The sequence below is a fragment of the Labeo rohita genome, chromosome 14, assembly GCF_022985175.1.
Source record: "Labeo rohita strain BAU-BD-2019 chromosome 14, IGBB_LRoh.1.0, whole genome shotgun sequence".
Taxonomy (NCBI): Eukaryota; Metazoa; Chordata; class Actinopteri; order Cypriniformes; family Cyprinidae; genus Labeo; species Labeo rohita.
In genome coordinates this window covers 4,644,624-4,665,979 of record NC_066882.1, presented here as the reverse complement: position 1 = coordinate 4,665,979, position 21,356 = coordinate 4,644,624, and the positions used below count along the sequence as shown (strand labels likewise).

At 34.1% G+C, this 21,356-nt stretch overlaps 3 protein-coding genes across 5 annotated transcripts in view; all 3 read left to right on the top strand.

Moving 5' to 3' along the window:
- The window catches only part of lman2 (lectin, mannose-binding 2), a 6,622-nt gene extending 2,275 nt beyond the window's left edge, over window positions 1-4,347 (top strand). The window contains exons 4-8 of one of the 2 annotated variants that reach the window (XM_051128225.1): window positions 235-314; window positions 874-1,035; window positions 3,043-3,157; window positions 3,247-3,366; window positions 3,453-4,347. In XM_051128225.1, coding sequence (XP_050984182.1) covers window positions 235-314; window positions 874-1,035; window positions 3,043-3,157; window positions 3,247-3,366; window positions 3,453-3,613 — 638 coding nt within the window. In that variant the 3' untranslated portion in view covers window positions 3,614-4,347. Of the gene's footprint in view, window positions 1-112; window positions 196-234; window positions 315-873; window positions 1,036-3,042; window positions 3,158-3,246; window positions 3,367-3,452 lie in introns of both variants that reach the window. The other variant, XM_051128224.1, reaches the window with a different exon arrangement.
- Window positions 4,348-8,922: 4,575 nt separating this feature from the next.
- On the top strand, window positions 8,923-13,480 carry tmed9 (transmembrane p24 trafficking protein 9). The gene is made up of 5 exons (XM_051128139.1): window positions 8,923-9,106; window positions 9,581-9,681; window positions 9,773-9,898; window positions 11,743-11,889; window positions 12,022-13,480. The coding sequence occupies exons 1-5, from the start codon at window positions 8,959-8,961 to the stop codon at window positions 12,169-12,171; spliced, it is 672 nt and encodes a 223-aa protein (XP_050984096.1). The 5' UTR covers window positions 8,923-8,958; the 3' UTR covers window positions 12,172-13,480.
- An 860-nt stretch (window positions 13,481-14,340) lies between these two features.
- Window positions 14,341-20,703, top strand: b4galt7 (xylosylprotein beta 1,4-galactosyltransferase, polypeptide 7 (galactosyltransferase I)). Of its 2 annotated transcripts, XM_051127037.1 has the most exons (7): window positions 14,341-14,617; window positions 14,963-15,103; window positions 17,076-17,402; window positions 17,488-17,713; window positions 17,811-17,894; window positions 17,978-18,082; window positions 19,741-20,703. In XM_051127037.1, the coding sequence occupies exons 2-7, from the start codon at window positions 15,051-15,053 to the stop codon at window positions 19,894-19,896; spliced, it is 951 nt and encodes a 316-aa protein (XP_050982994.1). In that variant the 5' UTR covers window positions 14,341-14,617; window positions 14,963-15,050; the 3' UTR covers window positions 19,897-20,703. The 2 variants fall into 2 exon arrangements, with proteins under 2 accessions (XP_050982994.1, XP_050982993.1); XM_051127036.1 differs by having other exon boundaries at window positions 14,341-15,103.
- The last annotated feature ends 653 nt before the right edge of the window (window positions 20,704-21,356 follow it).

Below are 21,356 nucleotides of genomic sequence, written 5' to 3'. Positions count from 1 at the left end.
TAATGAGTTATAGCTGTCTATATATGTGTGTGTAGTCTATGTACACGTGTGTGATCCATCTGCAAGTCTGCTGTTTCTTCCCTGCAGTTGATTGTGTCATACTTTCATTTAGGCCCAGTCTTTGGAAACCAAGACCATTTTGTAGGCCTGGCTATTTTTGTGGATACCTTCCGTAATGATCTACAAGGAATGGATGTAAGTGTGCCATACTCATGGGTCCTTCTTTCTCTGCAGGCACCGTGTTTGGCAGTAGTGCCAATTTCCATGGGTTGGCCATTTTTATAGACACATACCCTAACGATGAGGCTCCGGATGTGAGTTGAGAGATGTAAAATGTTTGTGTTTTTGTACCTTCATTTGAACGAAAGCTTTGCTTTATCTTTATCAGATACACAAACCTCCAAAAAAGCTAGTATTTATGGAAATACTGGATTTTTTGCATGTTTCTTCTGCTTCTGATCATCGGCTTTGTCTTCATTTAAAAGGGATAGTTTGAATATGATTATTTGCATTCAGATGTCAAACTGAAAAACAATCCTAACCCTTATTTGAACTATCCCTTCACTTTATACTTTGAATAATCTTTTTATAAACGCTACAAATAAGCAATGCTTTCTTTGTTTTGCCTGCATCATGTGGTCCGTGTCATTTTCTCGCCCTCATTATTCATTATTTGTTGATGAAGCATTTCATAAAAAATACGTACAGTGCTTATTATTTTGATTTTAGTGATTAGTGATTGTTTAAGAACTTAAATAATTTTGTTTTACACAAGCTGATTCAGGAACAGCTGGATTAGGGTACAAAGTACCGTTCTTTAGTAATTTACAATAACAATGTAGTAAATTATATTTATATTTTTTGGTCCTCTAGCGCTCGTTTCCCTATATTTCTGCAATGGTGAATAACGGGTCCCTGCCATACGACCACGGGAAAGACGGTCGGTCTACTGAATTGGGAGGTTGCTCTGTGGAAGTCAGAAACAAAGATCATGACACATACCTGGCTGTTAGATACTCCAAAGGCAGACTCACGGTAAAATACTCAGTTTGAGATTTTTGTTGTTGATGTTGTTTTTGAAAATACAGTGATTTTGTGAAATATTTTTACAAGTTAAAATAACTGTTTTCTATTTTAATATATTTTTTAATGTTATTTATTCCTCTGATATAAAGCTGAGTTTCAGCATCATTACTCTTCAGAGTCACATGATTATTCTAATATGATTTGCTGATTTGGGGCTCAAAAAAACATAATGGTAACACTTTAAAACTTTTTTTTTTTAACCTTAAATTAGTTGACTGACTAACAAAAAGCCTTGTGGTTAGTGCGCCCAACATATAGCGTCATTGCACTGTGGGCGTCCCGAGTTCGAATCCCAGCTCGTGGACCTTTCCCAATCCCACTCCCTTCTCTCTATCCCACTTTGCTTCCTGTCTTACCTACACTGTCCTAAAAAATAGATTAATGTTAATTTGATGAATTAATGTTACAAATGTACTGTTAATATTATTTAATGGACCTGAGCTAACATGAAACACACAAATAATTCACAAGGTTCCTGCTGGTATCAGTTTCAAGACCTGATGTCCTTTGTGTTGGACATTAAACTTTAAAAAGTTCCTGTGTTCTGCAACTCTGTAAGATCGTCAAATTAACTTTACTCTCAATATTATCATTTGATACTATTAAGATTATAATAGGTGCAGGTTGATGAGGATGCCGTGAACATAAATGTGACCCTGGACCACAAAACCAGTCATAAGGCTCTTTTTTTTTTAAATTAGAGATGTGTACATCATCTGAAAGCTGAATAAATGAGCTTTCCATTGGTGTATGGACAATATTTGGCTGAAATACAACTATGTGAAAATCTGAAATTTGAGGGTGCAAAAAAAAATCACCTTTAAAGTTGTCCAAATGAAGTTCTAAGCAATGCATATTGCTAATCAAAAAAGTATTTTTATATTTATGGTAGAAAATGTACAAAATATCTTCATGGAACATGGTCTTTACTTAATATCCTAATGATTTTTGGCATATAAGAAAAATTGATCATTTTGACCCTTATAATGTATTTTTGGCTAAAGCTACAAATATACCCGTGCTACTTATGACTGGTTTTGTGCTCCAGGGTCACAATTAGCATATAAAAGGTAAAAAAACAGAGCTCTTCCTCGTCATGTTTAGTTGGCTTTCTTTTGTGATGCCTGAACACAATTGGATTAAGTTAGGGGTCATATCTTTATTGTGATTGGCTGGTCAGGGAACAATGACTGACCAGGTATTATTTGTATTATAAAACAAAAAGTTGATTGGTTTAAACCAGAAACCATGTGATGTCCATTCCAGTGGACACAGAGTCTGCTGTGCAATAATTAATCATGATTAATCACACCCAAAATAAGTTTTTGTTTACTTAATGTATGTGTGTGTACCGTGTATATTTATTATGTATATATAAATACACGCACACAAAGTATGTCCTTTAAAAATATTTACATGTATATATTTTTAGTGATATAAATAATATCAGATATAAATATATATAACTTTTTTTTTTCCTGAATATATCCATGCATGTGAGTGTATTTATATATACATAATAAATATACACAGCACACACGCATATATTATGTAAACAAAAACTTATTTTGGATACGATTAATTGCAATTAATCATCGCACAGCACTATTACAAATAACATTTAACATAGATTAATAAATATTGTAACAAATGTATTATTGCTAATTGTTAGCAATGCATTAACTAATGCTTTCTAATAGGAACTTATTGTAAAGTGTTACTGACATTTCTTATTCTTTCTTATTATTATCAATGCTAAAACAGTTGAGCTGTTTAAAGAACAGCGTTTAGTATTTTGTAACATTATAAATTTCTTTGCTATTATTTTTGATCAATTTAAAGTATCCTTACTGAATAAGAGTATTCATTTGTTTAAGAAATCTGACCACAAACTTGAACTGTATTGTATAAGAGCCTTAATACATGTTCTGTTTGTGCTGTGTTGTGTTTTCACAGATTATGGTAGATGTAGATGACAGGAATGATTGGAAAGAGTGCATCGATATTGGAGGCGTCCGCCTCCCTACAGGATACTATTTTGGTGCTTCTGCAGCCACGGGAGATCTTTCTGGTTAGTGCTACTAATAAATCTCCCTTAGATGTCCACAATAGTCCTGATGTCTTTTGCTAGACCTCACTGATACTGTTTTCTCTGTGCAGATAATCATGACATCATCTCTATGAAGATGTACCAGCTGATGGTAGAACACACTCCTGAGGAGGACAACCAGGACTGGACGAAGATCGAGCCTAGTGTCAGTCTCCTCAAGTCGCCGAAAGGTAATGCAGCTGACGTATTCAAACTTTTGGCAGAAAGATTTTTTGTTTAATTGTTTATCATGTTCACATTCTTTCCCTCAAAACAGACAATATTGATGATCCGACGGGAAATTTCCGAAGCACACCCCTCACTGGCTGGAAGGTCTTCCTGCTTTTGCTGTGCGCCCTTTTGGGAATCGTGGTTTGCGCCGTTGTTGGCGCCGTGGTCTTTCAGAAGCGTCAGGAGAGGAACAAGAGATTCTACTAAACAGGATTTCAAAGAACTCTGGAGATTGTAGGTGGAAAAACAATGTGAATTTTGAACAGCTGCATACATGTGGATATTGAACTGCACGACTGGAAGGAATGCGGGTTTGAGTCTAAAGGGTGGTATTTGTGGCTTCAAAGAAACGTTTCTTTATGTTGGTCTTTTTGATTTGGGTCTGCTGAAGTAAATTACACACTTTCAATGCGTCAACAGTAGTACATCTTAATTTTTTGTGTGTACTCTTTATATACTTGATTTAGCTTCATTCTCTCAATCCTTGGTGGTTTTATTTTTTTATTGTTTTAACGGTTTCTGCTCTGGAGTGCTGATGATTGTTTTTTGTTTTTTTTATAACCTGTATGATTTACTTAAGAGGATTTTAATGGACTGCACGAGAAATCAGACTGATGAAAAGTGTCCTCTTAAATTCATCAAATCAATGTAAATATGATTCTGTCCTAATCCCTATTCTTTACAGCATATTGTTTTTTAACTATAGGAAACCAAAAAAAGAAATTTTCAGTTTTATTACTGCAGGGTAACAAGAGTTCAGCCTTATGTGAGTTGAGTTGTTTTTCTTACATCTTTCTGTTCATTTTGCTTTTTCAATGCTTGTAAGAAGTTATTGCAATGCACTGATTTACAGTTGTTTCTGAAAGAAGTTCACATTTAATTGGGCAGTGATTGTAAAATGATGCTTTTGGTGAGAAAATAAAGCAGTTACAACAGTTCAATATTTGTTTTCCTTTTTTCAGTTTTTAATAGTTAAACCATATTTTGCAGTTATTTATTAGGACCCAATTTGCACCAGACTCATATTAAACCACTACTGTTCAGAAATAATTAATTCCAGGACCAAAGTAATTATTTGTACTAGAAAATCTTTTAGTGTAATAAATATTTAACAATCTTTTTGACGTCAGACAAAACTGCCTTTTTTTTTTTTTTTTGGTGGAATATTCTGGACAATGAGTGAGTGTAAACAGTTGCACACACAGACATAAAGTTTTGCACTTATAATTTTTTTTTTTTTTATTTTATCCATCTTATGTCTGTTTATTCATGTTGTATAAAGGATAGTAGGGCTGGCAACAATTCATTGATTATATATGAGTATTCGATTTTAAAAAATTAATTGGAAAAATACAGGAGGTGGCACATTTCACATATTAAACCCATTAAAAAAATGTAATAAAGCTACTGAGAATTCACAAATGCTACGATTCAGTTAAATAAATATGTGACCCTGGACCACAAATCCAGTCTTAAGTTGCTGGAGTATATTTGTAGCAATAGCCAAAAATACATTGTATGTGTCAAAATTATTGATTTTTCTTTTATGCTAAAAATCATTAGGAAATTAAGTAGATCATGTTAAATTAAAATATTTTGTAAATATTCTGTAAATATTTACAAAATATTTACAGAATGTTCCTTCTGTAAATATATCAAAACTTAAAACTGGTCAGTAATGTGCATCATTAAGAAATTCATGTGGACAACTTCAAAGGCAATTTTCTCAATATTTAGATTTTTTGCACCCTCAGATTCCATATATTCAAATAGTTGTATCTCGGCCAAATATTGTCCTATCTTAACAAACCAATACATTAATGGAAAGCTTATTTATTCAGCTTTCAGTTGATGTGTAAATCTCAATTTCGAAGAATTGACCCTTATGACTGGTTTTGTGGTCCAGGGTCACATATATGCGATGCAGGTTTAACATATGCGCTTAAATTATTTACATGCATATAGATTACATAAGTGGATCTCAGAGCAAGATTTGTAACATAAATCATTTATAAACCTACATCAGTATCTTTCTCAATTATGCTAACTGTTCATTGCGATTTCAAAATAAGTGTTTAAACCCCTCACTCTGAGTTTACATGTTTTGATGTCCACATATTCAAGAAATTACAGTTGCTTTAGCTTTTCTATCATAAAGAAATGGGCAAATATTAAAGATTAAGTGGACATTTGAATTAAATGCTGCTGAAGCAATATTAAACAAGGATTAGATCACACAGTAAAGTGTAAGAACAATCGTCAAGCCCTTTGCGCCCTCTAATGTACATTAGCCCCAGTTGTGAAAATCAAGATTTTTATGTTGTTTATTTTTCTATGTGGTGTTTTTAATATGCTTTTAAACAGAGTTTCCCAAAGGCTGTCCCAGAAATGCAGTTTGAAACAGCCTTTTTTTGCTGCGTCACAAACTTCAGTAACCAATCACATCAAAGGATAAATTCCTATCATTAGCATGCAAAATATACCAATAAGATTATCATCACAAAACCAAATATTAAATAGAGCACTTAATAGAGCATTTAATAGAGCATTAAATAGAGCACAACGTTAGGCGCTTCCTGCAGAGTTCAGCTCCAACCCTGATCAAACACACCTGAACCAACTAGCACTTGATAATTACAGACAGATGTGTTTGATCAGGGTTGGGGCTAAACTCTGCAGGAAGGTAGATCTCCAGGAACAGGGTTGGGCACCCCTGAATTAGTGAATCATGTTTTTTTTTTTTCATAACAGAAAATGTCCATTAATCACCATGTAGGCAGATTGAAGAATCACCTCTTTCTTGCCTATATGGTGATTAGCTTAACTGCCATTTTTCCAGCATTAGCAGGACTTGTCATTGTTAAGCTCAGTCCTGTCTTTTTCTTTTTCATGACAGAAAGTGCCATTTTAGAGCCGTATAGCTGTCCTATACTCTCTTAAGAAAGCACCCAGTGCATGCTAGAGCCAACAGTCCGATGCCAAGCATGGTAGTTGGGCTGCTCATGACAGTTGTGAAACAACTTTTCACAGTATTCGCAAGCCTTCTTCCCCGTGACTGCTCAGGAGGTTCAGTCTGGTCTGTTTCTTGCCTACCATTGGAGCTTTCATGCCTATCATGAAAGCTGCTGTTGCTGTGCTTTTCCAGAACCTTAATAGTCATGTCTTGGCCCCACATGACGAACATCGGTTTGCCCATGAGCTCTGAAAAATTCATAGCTGCTAGGGCATTTTCTGCATTGTGCCGATGTTCAAAGGTCACAAAACCATAGCCGTGAGAGCGGTTGGTACTTGTGTCTCTGCACACTTTTGTAGTACAGATGGAGCCAAACGGGAGGAATACTGCACGCAGCTCTTCTTCGGTCACGTCCGAGTGCAAATTATTCACAAGCAATGACCTTAGTTCATAAGAGCTGCTCACCCTGGGTTCAGCCTGTTCATTTTCTTCAGGTTTGCCGTTCCCGTCACAGACCTGTCTGCGCGGCTGGAGTTCCCCAAAGTCTGAGATGGCATCATATATGGCAAACCTATCTCTGTGTCTTGCCAGGACCTTAACCGTCATGTACTGGGCCCATGTGATGCGCATTGGTTTGCCCATGAGCTCCAAAAAATTCAGAGCCACTAGGGCATTTTCTGCATCACTGCGCTGTTCAAAGGTCACAAAACCATACCCACGGGACCAGTCCGTTCTTCTGTCTCTGCACACTTTAACCGAACGGATGGGTCCGAATGGGTGGAATATTGTATGCAGTACTTGGTCGGTCACCTCTGGGTGCAGATCATTGACAAGCAATGATCCCTGGTCTTTCGGCTGACCGTTATCCTCACACGAAGACCAATTGTAGGACGACGCCATTTGTGTTATCTGTCAGAGAAGATACTTTTCTAAAAAGCACAAATGCTGTGGAGATGATCGACTCAGATCAATCAGTCAAGCAAATGATACAAACTGACAGCTGGCTGCTTCTAAAGTAACCGAACATTCTAAAATTCCGACGTTATGTAACAAGTCATGTGACTAGTTACGCGCCCCCATTGTTATTTAAAGTACACGAACGTTCTATTTATGACGTCACAGATCACGTGACATAATAGTGCGCCGCCATGCTGCTATTTTAATGAGAAAACATTACTTAACATTATATCCCTGTATATGTTTACAATGCAAGCGTCCTTGTACAATGTTATTTATTTAAGTCAGAAGTTAAAGTTCTTAAAAGTTTCATTAAAGTAGCGAAATGTAGATCGGCGTACGGACGAGACACTTCAACGTGTACAAAAAATGTCTAAGCAGATTGAAATCGCCACCTGGTGGCGTAACGGTGCAGACAGGGCCATCTGTTAACTAAATAAATAATTTTAAAAGTTTTAAAAGGTTCGATTCACTCGGTTCAATCAAAAGCCTCAACGCTATTATTTTTTTAGGTTTCATTATTTCAATGCCACAAGAACAAGAGGTATTATATTCATGTCAAATTAACATTAGCTGCCAGAGAAAAAGAAGAAAAGCAAAGTGAAAAAGACAAAAGCATTTGTCTTCTGTGCTTTTTAACATACAGATTTACATATAATTTAAAGTCATTAATAAAATAGGACAAAAATGGGTTTACACTGAGTGCATTTTTCTTATGTATATGGTATGTTCCCAGTAAAATAAGCAAATGTATAATATGTTTGGGGTTTTTTTTTGTATAAAAATGTACAAATTTCTATCATACATTCAGTTCTGTTAATATAGAATTCCACATCCTTTTAAAATAATCTTGAGTAAATACAATTTAAAAAAGATGCAAAATAGTTTATTTTTCTTGACCACAAAAATCACAGGTATGAAATACCTTAGAATAAAAAACACACGCTTGGCAGGATAAATTCTATGATCAATTTTGTAAGTCACTTCCTTAATTTTGTTACTGATACAAAACTTATTTGGCAATTTCCTTGCTTTACCCCAAGAGATATTACCAAATAAAAAAATACTTGCTGCATGTAAAAACAGAACAAAGAGCATTCCTTATAACTGTATTGTTTTAAAACCTCAATGTTTTCAATTAAAATGTTTCCACAAGGATTAACCATGCTGGTTCCTTCTGAAATACAGTTTTATAAAAGTATCATCACACTCTTTGGAATTGTGTCAAGAACAATAGCAAATTCTCTTGGTTTAATCTGAAGAAATTCAGTATGTGACAACAAACACCCATGAGAATTAACTGTCTTAATAAAAGAATACCTTCACTGAACCAAGTATGATAGAATAAAGATTTGTTTTTAACTAGCACATCCTTGTTATTCCATACGAAATAGAGCAATTTCCATGCTCGCGGGGCTTGTCTGTAAAAAACGGTCTATTTAACAGGTATTTTGTGAACAGAAGAAGTGCATTTCAGCAAAAAGTCTATGCTTCCCAGCCTCAACGCTAAATGAAACTACAACGACCATGAGCACTTTCGGGTATGCGTTTTCCGTTTGTGATTGGACAATGGCCGACGATGGGTTACGTGGCATTGGAGTCGCTGCGCAGGCGCAGTGCACGTTTCACCGGCAGTGTCAAGATGGTGGCAGTCAGAATGCAGTTTACACTTTATTTGGTGTTGTTGTTAAACATTTACAACAGTTTTGTGTCCGCGTTGTATTTTCACATCGGCGAGACTGAAAAGAAATGCTTCATAGAAGAAATACCGGACGAAACCATGATAATAGGTAAGCAGGAGAAGCAGAATAAGCCAACTTTGCAGTGCACGTTAATGCTTAGCCTAGTGCTAACTAGCAGGTTTGTCAGGTAGAGTTCATTCGTAGGCAACCAGCTTGACTTCAGCTAGCTCAACTACCAAAAAATGTCACAAATGAGCTTTTTGTAGGTTACTTAGACAACATAACATTTAAACAGACATGCTGCACCGAAAAACAACAGTATTAACTATTAAGTTTTTAAGGTAACGCTGTAGTGTTGGACGTTTGCTAAGTCAGATAAGGAGATGAATTATGAGAGAATTTGATGTTGAAATATCCTGTCCAAGTGGCATATAATGCAACAGCAAGTGAATATGACATAACTCGTCACTGTAAGATAATGACTTACTGTGTCTAGTGTAGTTTCATCAGTGGATTATTATGAAAAGAAATGAAATGACTTGAGTTTCTTTACTTACAACTGTGTAATTCTGTCTTAACTAGGTAACTACCGAACACAGCTGTATGACAAGCAGAAAGAAGAGTATTTGCCTGCAACTCAGGGGCTTGGGATGTTTGTGGAAGTGAAAGATCCTGATGAGAAGGTCTGTTTGATTGAAGGTTTTGTGGGTAATAAAAGCCCAGTATGTTTGCATGTCATTGTTCTCATTTGCTTATCTTTTTTTCGGGTCTCAGGTGATCCTGTCGCGCCAGTATGGATCTGAGGGCAGGTTTATCTTCACCTCCCACACGCCTGGAGAGCATCAAATCTGCTTGCACTCAAATTCCTCCAAATTCGCTCTGTTTGCTGGAGGGATGCTTGTGAGTTTATTTTTTGCGCACCACTTCTTTTAGTCTGCTTAAACTATCTTTATAAATATTGCAGAACATACAATGCAAATATGTGGCCCGGGACCACAATACCAGTCATAAGGGTCAAATTTTCGAAATTGGGATTTTTACATCATCTGAAAGCTTATCATTGATTTATGGTTTGTTAGGATAGGACAACATTTGCTCAAGATACAACTATTTGAAAATCTGGGCTCTGAGGTTGCAAAAAAAAATCTAAATATTGAGAAAATTGCTTTTAAAGCTGTCCGAATGAAGTTCATAGCAATGCACATTACTAATTAAAAGTTTTGATATATTTACGGTAGGAAATTTACAAAATATCTTCATGGAGCATGATCTTTACTTAGTATTCTGGTGGGGGTTTTTTTGACATTAAAAGGAAAAAACAGTACTCAGTGCTACTTACGACTGGTTTTGTGGTCCAGGGTCACATATGTTCCACACAGACTGGCTAAATATTGTTGTGAGGATCTGAATGTGTTAATCCAAAAAACTTTTAGAATTAAAATTTTATTTCAAATACATTAATTAAAAAATGTATTTTAAATAAATTAGAATTTTAATTTAAATTTGTAATTTTACTTTAATTTTTAGCATATTAAATGCAAGGAAAGTGTCTATATTAATGTTGCAAATAATTTTTGTTAAAAAAAAAAATGAAATAATGTTCCATCGTCATGCAGCGTAACGCATATTAATGCAAAAATAAAACAACATACATATTCTGACCTGTACTTATTAAAATATATAGAAGAAAAAAGTGATTGTACTGAATTGTTACATTTTAAATTACTAAAAACTTATCAAGTTATGGGGCTAGTGGTTTAAAGGGGAGTGACAAAGATTAACAATGATAAAAATAAATATTCAGTGTTATTTTATGATATTGAAAAACATTGAATTAGTTTTTAGAGGCTGCACTTAAAAGATGTAAATAGTCTTTTAATGTCATCTAATGATTCTTGCTTTAAACATTTTAGTGGGAGTCTGCTGTTAATCATGGTCTTATTGTTTGTTCAGAAAAAAATAAAATTAAACAAGTCACATTCTAATGCATGAAAAATGTAAAGCTTTAATAAACTTGTATAATTTTGATATATGTACATTACCAGTTAAAAGTTTTTGAACAGTACATTTTTGAAGCAGTCTCTTTTTACTATTTAAATGTACTATTTAAAGTAACTGCTTCTTATTTGAATATATTTTAAAATGTAATTTATTCCTGTGATTAAAGCTAAATTTTCAGCATCATTCTAATATGCTGATTTGTTGTTCAAAAAACATTTGAGTAATTTTTTTTCTAACTATAGAAAATAACTTTTGTTTATCAAGGATGCTTTAAATCGATCAAAAGTGATGATAAAGACATTTATAATGTTGCAAAAGATTTCTATTACTTTCTGTTCATCAAAGAAACATGAAAAAATTATGTTCGGCTGATTTTAACATAATAATTATAATAAATGTTTTTTGAGCAGCAAATCAGAATATTAGAATGATTTCTGAAGGGTCATGTGACTGGAGTAATGATGCTAAAAATTCTGCTTTGATCACAGGAATAAATTGCGTTTTAAAATGTATTCAAATAGAAAGCAGATATTTCAAAAAGTAAAAGTATTTCAAATATTTACTGCTTTTGCTCTGCTTCGGCTCAAATAAATGCAGGCTTGGTTCCTTAAAATCTTACTATTCAAAAACTTTTGACTGGTAGTGTATACAAACACACACCAAATTACAAATATATAATTTTTCTTTCTAATATTCAGTGGCTACCTATTCAGACAGCTTTTGCTTTTCAATTTTCGATACAGCGTGTTCACTTGGACATCCAAGTTGGTGAGCATACAAACAACTATGCAGAAATCGCTGCCAAAGACAAGCTGACGGAGTTGCAGCTGAGGGTGCGACAGCTGATGGAGCAGGTGGACCAGATCCAGAAAGAGCAGAACTATCAGAGGGTAAGTGATCTGTAGGTACAGAGAAGTAAGATTCAGGTTATTTAGCATCAGTGATAGAACATGAACATGCACGAACATGCACACCTCTTTTGCACAAGAGTGATCCTAATCTGAATTTTTTCCTTTTTCCAGTATCGCGAGGAGCGCTTCAGACAGACCAGCGAGAGCACCAATCAGCGGGTCCTGTGGTGGTCTATCGTCCAGACGCTCATCCTGGTGGCCATTGGGTTTTGGCAAATGAGACATCTGAAGAGCTTCTTTGAGGCCAAGAAATTAGTATAGATCTGTATTTGGATTTTTTTTAAAGTTGTGATGATTGTCAGTTGATAGCGTGTACGCAACATTTTGAAGACTGCCTGCTTCATATGTGGTCAAGACTGCTGAAAAGTCAACATGCTCTCAGTTCAGTTCCCTCCCTAAATTGCCCTCTTTTATCCCGCATTGAGATTCGTTTTACACTGCTCGTTTCAGTGCCACGCCCCATGTAATGTGAACCTAGTTTCTGTTCAGAAACGCGTTACTGTTTGGAGGTGATCAAAGGCACTTGAAGCAGTTCACTGCATTCAAAGCAAATTGCATAGTGGTTGCCTTATCATTTTTATAGCCCCATAACTTGATAAACTATTATTTGACATTTGTTTCAGAAAGCTGATGAAGACATTAACTGTTAACTGGGCTGTGAGTGTGATGTTTTTTCTTAAATGGCCCTTTGCTTAAACATTTACAACACAAAAATAACCGAGTTTATCCTGGTGGCAGGTGTAAATGTATTCTGTTGTTTGGTTATGCAGTAATTAGTATGATATTTAAAGTTTTTCTCAGAGTGAATGTTTCTTGGTGTTTAAATTTTATTCTTTAAACAATTGGTTAATTTTTTTCTCTTCTAAAGCCCTGTTTTATTTTTTCTTGAGCATCGTTGTGGTCTAAAACACTCAGATGATAGCATTAGGCCTTCTTTCCTTTTGATAACTGCAATTTGATGTTGACCTCAGTGATTTTGAATAAACGTGTACATGTTTAAAACACATATATCTGAATAAATGGCAAATGTAGTTATCAAAAGGGTAAAATGTTTAATTATGAGTACTTGGCACATTTAAATAAATAATATCAAAGGTTTTATATATTTCATGAATAATGAAATCCACATTATTGCCATCTAACGCTTTATCATATTTTTCACTTATTTTCTTTTTTTTCCTATTGTAAACTCCTCAGGTTGATGTCGAGATCTAATGGTTTATTCACTCTTAAATTTATCAGCCCAGAATACACTGTAAAAATCTAAAAAGATATTTGTCATTTGCTCGCTTTTTTCAGTTACCGTAGCTGGTGTCAAAATGTTGTTTTCTTTAAGAAACAAGACTGCATGTTATTTTGAGTGTTTTGTTACGCATAGATTATTGATCACTGAATTACTTTGCCACCGCATTTGTATGGTTTACCTTTTTTTTTTTGGTTATTTTAGTTTCTGAACAGCCACAGGGAAATGGGTTTACATTTTTAAGTCGGGACAGGGGAGGGATGTTTCTTTTGGTGAGAAATCAACCCCATAATTGCACTCAGAAATAAAGTTTCCCACTCTCCCCAACACTGGCTCAGGTGTCTTCATAATTGTTTGGGTTAAACGGCCTATACAAGATAATAATTATTATTAAAAAAGTAATCTGAGGAATTAATTTACTAGAGGAGTGTTACAAACGTTGGCAGTATTACACTTAGGCTAAATTAAATTCATGTCATTATCAGTGTAGTTAGATATATAGATACAATTATTAAAACTATTCAATATATATATATATATATATATATATTGAATAGTTATAATATAACAACATATATATATATATATATATATATGTTGTTAACTGGCAGTTACATAGTAGTTCGTTTCATAGTAAATAAAATATTATACCTTTAAAATATATATATATATATATATATATATATATATATATATATATATATATATATTTTTTTTTTTTTTTTTTTACTTTTCAAGTAAAGGTATAATATTTTATTTACTATGAAACGAACTACTATGTAACTGCCAGTTAACAACATCTGATTCGTGATCAGTGATTCGTGATCTTTTCAGTGAATCGATTGAACCGTTTCACCTAGCCGGTCTCCAAAACTTATTAAAACTTGCAAAAACTTTGAAAATTTTGTTTAATGTAAATACAACGTTCACTTAAGTTCTAAATAAGTATATTTTATGAGCTAAATGAAGATAGCAGCAAACTGAACACAACGCGTAACTAAATCAAACACTTTTATTATCAAAAGCTTGCGTGATAAACGTAATAAATAGTACTTTGTACCTACCGTGAAGATTTAATGGAGCTTGTAATATTCTACTGAGCAAAATAGTCACTGAATCATTTTAACCGGTTCATTAAAATGAACTGTTCGAAAGAACCCATTCGCAACACAAGAGTCGAACTTCCCATCACAATTGCTCGTTAGTGAGTCATATTCGTAAATTTATTGTCTCACATTTGCCACTGTTCGTTTTATGTATATAACTGTTTTAATATATTTGTAATCATGTCTTTAAATTAATTGTAACGGGCAGGTCAGAAAATCCTAGGAACTTTATACCGTCCGTTGTTTCCAGAGGAGCGTTTCAAAGACGGACGGTTGTAGCCAGCGTGTGATTTTTTTCTTTTGTCACAGTTGTCACTTAAGTTTTTAAACGATTACCGGCAATGACGAGCCTTATAAAGTAAGCGGAAAATATATAGTATATTTGCGGCTTGTAACACACGTCTAAGTAATTTAGACGAATGCGTTTTTGTAAAATCATTAGCGCTAGTTCGTGCCGTGCGCTTGTTTTTTGTCGTACCGTCATGAGTGACGTGTAACTGAACTCACGAATATCTCTAATCATACATAAGGAGCATGAAATTGGTTTATTATTAGGCTTTACGGATGCTGGAGTGATTAGCGTTGTTGGTTATGAAAGAAATCATACAAGCCGAGCACTAGGAAGAATGGGATTTAAAGTTGCAAGTCATTTGTGATGGAAAGAGACACTGTTGCAAACTAGAAATTTGATTTTAACATGTAGATGACATCGTCTCAAGCTCAAGGCTGAAATATTGTGAAGATTTTGCGATCTGCTTGCGTGGTACAGCGTTGCACTGAAAGGCACAAGGATGATGTACTCTTCTCGGAGAAAACCTGTGCTGTATTTCAAAGATGATAGAAGGTAAAATCATCATTTATAACATGCACATGAACAAGTGACCACTTTAATGTGTGTGTTTATTTCAATATGATCTTATTCTGATTGCTGAGTTGTTGTAATCATTTTCAAGTGGTGGTTTGGGGTTTGCAAAAGCTTCTGTGTGAATGAAGAAAAATCTTAGCTTGCTAGTAGTTGTTGTTTCATGTGTTTCATCATTTCAAGAAGTGAAAGTCAAAGGGTGCAGCGACATGGAGAGGTTCAGTGAGTATGAGGCAAATTTTGAGATGTGTGAAGAGGTTTAACCCTGTAATGCCTGATATATAAAATAGTAGTAAGACAAATATTTCTTTATTTTGTTAAATTGACTTATTAACCCTTTAGACAAAATCCAAAGAGGAATCAATTAAATGTTTGGATATATATGATGCATTCGGCTTTTATGGTTCATATAGCATGACATAATGAGAATGTGGAGCTCAGACTTGGAGTGGAAAAACACATGAGTTTTATTACTAACAATAGGCCTATATGTTATTCTTACGTTTACCTCATAAACAAAATCAGTAAAGATTTCACTGCTAAGACTGAACCATGTCTTAAAGGGGGGGCATTTTTACAATTACAATAAAAGGCCCTTTACTTGCTAAAAATGCATAAGTTGACAGAAAGTGCGTAGTAGATTGTGTACAACAAGGCCTTAGAAATACACTACCAGGCAAAAGTTATTGAACAGTAAGGTTTTTAATGTTTTAAACATGTTTTTTGCTATTTAAAAGTTATTTTTAAATAGCATGTTTTCTATTTGAATGTATTTAAAAACGTAATTTATTCCTGTTTTTTTTTTTTTTTTTTTTAAAGCTGAATTTGCATCCCTTCATCATTACTCCAGTCACATGATCTTTCAGAAATCATTCTAATATTCTGATTTGCTGCACAAAAATATTTATTATTATTTTGTTAAACAACTGATTAGAATATTTTTTCATGTTTCTTTGATTAATAGAAAGTTCAGAAAAACAGCCTTTATCTAATTTGGAGGACTTTTGTAACATTAGAAATGTCTTTATCATCACTTTTGATCAGTTTAAAGCATCCTTGCAAATTAAAAGTATTAATATCTATAATTTCTAATATTAATTATAATATTATAATAATTAATTTCTATAATCCTAATAATAATAATGACTAAAAAATGTGTAGAATGATTTATGAAGGATCATGTGACTGGAGTAATGATGCTAAAAATTCAGCTTTGAAATCACAGGAATAAATTACATTTTAAAATATATTCATATAGAAAATAGTTTTTTGAAATAGTAAAATATTTTAAAATTTTACTGTTTTTGCTGTACTTTGGATCAAATAAATGCATGGTTTGTGAGCAGAAGAGACTTGGCTAATGTTTGCTGTTGTATACTGTAAATTACTTAAATTAATTAAGTTTGATTTACTGGCTCACTGAAGGCATACACATTAAAAATTGACAGTATTTCTCTTCTGGGAAAACTAACCAATAGTATTGGTGTCTCATCTTGCACTCATTCATTTTGACCAATCAAATGCTTTCTAGACTGTGAATGTCCCTCCTACTAATACTGCTTAAAGGTACAGTCACAACAGTAAATTTTTAGTTTTAAAATTTAGTTGAAATTTTAGCCTATTGTCAGATATTCCCAGCTGCATAAATGAATTTTGCATGCAAAAATTTGCAGAACAATGGTAAATGTGACTGCACCTCAATTCTGACTTGTGTTTGTCCTGGCACTAACTACTGTTTTAAAGGGTAATATGTCAATTGCACACATCAAGCAATTTAATGGGATGATAAATATGTTTGTAGTGTGTCTGGAACTGCATCCACATATCAACAAGTGTTGACCACTGACTTTTTGTTTGCAGGAACTGTCCATTTTTTCAGTGTTTGAACACAGTTATGTCAGGTTTAGCTCAACTATTTTGAGCTACTATCACTCAAATGTATTTATTCTTTCAGTTTTCTGTCGAGGAAATGCACCGTCTGGAAGCTCTTCGGCCTCGGCATGCTGTTTGTTTTGGGGTCCCTTCTTTGGGTGCAGCTGACTTGTTCAGGAGACATGAGCCAGACTGCTGGGTACAGTCACCTCCCTCATCAGCCCTGTCCTGTAGAGAGACAGTCCTCTGTTGATGACCCATCCTGGGGCCCTCACAAAATGGCCCTCATCGTGCCATTCAGAGAGCGCTTTGAAGAGCTGCTTGTATTTGTCCCTTATATGCACGCTTTCCTCAACAAGAAGAAAATACGGCATAAAATATTTATTGTAAACCAACTGGATCACTTTCGGTGAGTAACTTTCATTGCTGTAATATTTGTTATTTTTACTGCAAGTTGTATCCAATGCACAACGATTTGCATCCATGCTTTTCAGGTTCAATCGGGCCTCTCTTATTAACGTTGGCTATACGGAAAGCGGTAATGACACAGACTACATTGCAATGCACGATGTGGACTTGTTGCCTGAAAATGAAGATCTGGACTATGGATTCCCAAAGGAGGGACCTTTCCATGTGGCCTCGCCAGAGCTTCATCCCTTATATCATTATAAGACGTATGTGGGAGGAATCCTGCTGCTTACCAAGAAACATTATCAGCTGGTAAGAAACCTGAGTACTTTTTTTTTTTTTTTAGAGTATTTGATTACTGTTTCCGAAGAGACTTTGTTTGTGAGTTGCTTGTCATTTGTGTCCGAAGTGCAATGGGATGTCAAATCGCTTCTGGGGATGGGGAAGAGAAGATGATGAGTTTTTCAGAAGACTCAAAACAGCTGATCTTAAGGTGCACAAAAATGTTTGGGGAAAAGATGTTTTCTTACACTGTATTTCTTTAAATGTCTTTTAATGCAATTTCTTTAAATGCAGCTTTTTAGGCCAACGGGTATTACTACAGGGACTAAAACATTTAGACACATCCATGATCCAGCCTGGAGGAAGAGAGATCAGAAGCGCATCGCTGCACAAAAGCAGGTAAAATAAAAAAATAAATAAATAAAAATCTGTACTTTAAAAAAATTAAATTAAAAAAAAAAAAAAACAGTTACACTACCAGTCAAAAGTTTGTGAACAGTAAGATTTTTTTTAAGTTTCTTCTGCTCACCAAGCCTTCATTTATTTGATCCAAAATACAGCAAAAGCAGTAATATTTTGAAATATTTTTACTATTTAAAATAACTTTTCTATTTGATTCCGATTTAATTTATTCCTGTGATCAAAGCTAAAGTTTGAGCATCATTACTCCAGTCACATGATCCTTCAGAAATCATTCTAACATGCTGATTTGCTGTTCAAGAAACACTTATTATTTTTATTATTAATAATATTGTTAATATTAAAAACAGTTGAGTACCTTTTTTTCAAGACTCTTTGTTGAATAGAAAGTTCTAAAGATCAGCATTTATCTGAAATAAAAAGCTTTTGTAATATTATACGTTATACCATTCAAAAGCTTAGTCAGCATATCATTTTATTTATTTATTTTTTTGAAAATAAATTATGGAAATGAATACTTTTATTTAGCAAGGATCCTTTATACTGATCAAAAGTGATGTTAAAGACATTTATAATGTTACAAAAGATTTCTGTTTCAGATAAATGCTGTTCTTATGAACTTTCTATTCATCAAAGAAACCTGAAAAATTCTACTCTGATGTTTTCAACATCATATAATAAATGTTTTTTGAGCAGCAAATCAGAATATTAGAATGATTTTTGAAGAATCATGTGACTGGAGTAATGATGCTAAAAATTCAGCTTTAAAATCACAGGAATAAATTACGTTTTAAAATATATTCAAATAGAAAACAGTTATTTTAAATAGTTAAAATATATCAAAACTTTACTGTTTTTGTCGTACTATAAATCAAATAAATGCAGGCTTGGTGAGCAGAAGATGCTTCTTTAAAAACATTAAAAATCTTACAGTTCAAAAACTTTTGACTGGTTGTGTAGATCATAAGAAATTCAGCAATGTTATATATTAATAATCAGAGCATTTAACGTTTTGTTTATTATTATTATTATTATTATTATTATTATTATTATTATTATGCATAATAAATTAAAATACAAATGAATATAATACATATTACTCTCAATACTCCTTAAATACTGTTTAAAAAGCTCATGAAGTCTGTAAAGACTAGACAAAATGGTAACTAGTAAATATGTATTTATTAGTACTTTTCAAAGGTTTGAGGTTTAGTAAGATTACTATATTTATATTTATTTAGCAAGGATGCATTAAATTGATAACTAGAGACAGTAAAGGTGTTTATAGTGTTACAAAAGATTTCAATTTTTTATTTTTTATTTTTTTAAATTGAGCTTTGTTCATCAAACAATCCTGAAAAAAATGTCACAGTGACCAAAAAATATTAAGCAGCACAACTGTTTTTAACATTATTAATTAAATAAACGTTTCTTGAACAGCAAATCAGCATAATAGAATGATTTCTGAAGGATCATGTGACACTGAAGACTGACACTGAAGTACTGATGCTGAAAATTTAGCTTTGATCACAGGAATAAATTAGACTTCAAATAGAAAACAGTTATTTCACATTGTAACAATCCACACCTTGTTTTGATGTGTGGATATTTATCTCATGACATGTCTGTATTTGCAGGAGCAGTTTAAGGTGGATCCAGAGGGTGGCCTGACTAACCTCCGCTACAAGGTGGAGTCCAGAAAGGAAATGACCATCAGCGGAGCTCCATGTACTGTCATCAACACCTTTCTAGAGTGTGACCTCAACGAGACCCCATGGTGCCAGTCCAGCTAATATGCTTAAACAGGATGTGTAAAAGCCAGAATGACACACATTCTCCTTCTGTGACGGCAGGAAGGCTTTCACAGATGGTTGGTGCCAGTCACACTTGAAAACCAAAAGGACTTGAATATGTGACTGTGGGGAAAGAACTTTTCTCTAAGCTTTTATTTTTATAGGACAGTGTTGTTGACTTCATCCATGATGAAGCGCTGCCTCGTTTTTGAACCGAACTATGGACCAACGTCAGGTACTGCACTGAGTTTGCATCATCAATATTTCAACTACGAGCATCCAAATGTTTTTAACGATGAGTTTTATAATATTTTAGTTGTAGCAGTGGCCTGTTTTGGACTGTTTCTCTTAGTGCAATTGTGAGTATTTGCTCAGCCATGTCTTGACAGAATTGTTTCTTCAAAATCATGTCTTGAAAAAGACAATGTTATATATATGGAAGGGTTTTAAGGGTACTTGGATTGTATTTGCACATTATTCAGTATTTATATAAAAACAAAGGTTTCCTAATTTCAGTCTTTGTACTTTCTCCCATGTTTCAAAATGCATGGAATGCTGTTACGATGCTTACACTCACAGGATTATATATAGATCTTATGAACTGGAGGCATGAAGCTATATCCAAAAAACAGAAAACATCTTGCAGCGCAAAGGTTAATAAAATTTGGAAACGACATACTTTTTATTGGCAGTGCCTGAAATTAAACTGTGAATCAGTACTCTGTCCAAACTGAGGTGTTATTGTGCCTGTGGCAACAAACTGGGGCACAACTGCAGAGAACATGTTTGCCAAAAAAATAAAGAGAATATGACTTTATGCCATTGCAGTTACTCTGTCCTTATTAAAAAAGCAGGGTACTACTTCAGATTCAGCAGCAGAGCAGTGTCAATAACACAAGAGAGATTTGTGTACATGCACATACACAAACCTGTTGAGCTCCACAACATTGTGTTGTTTACTGTGCTGGATTTTTTTATGAGGTGTTGTCACTTTTTTTTGTCACTTTGTCACTTTTTTTTTTAGTTTTAATGTTACACTAAAATGCTAAATCAATATCAGGTAAAATAAAAAAAAAATCTAGTTCTATGTAATTTTATAATGAGTACCTAAACTCGTTTGAAAGTATAAGTAAACAGTCACTACACACATCTATCTAGTTCAAAGTTCCGATCAAAATCAAATGATTCGCGCTCTGAACCAAATGATTCGCAATACGCGATTCGAACTTCCGATCTAAATCAAATTATTCGCGATCTGCGCTCATTGTGATCTGAATAAATGATTCGCGAGCCGCTCCGAACTTCCGATCTGAATCAAATGGTTCACGAACCTGCTCGAAGTTCCGATCTATATTAAATTGATTTGCGATCTGAATCAAATGATTCGCGATCCGAACTTCTGATTTTAATCAAATGTTTTGCGAACCCGCTGCGAACTTCCGATCTGAATCCGCGATCTG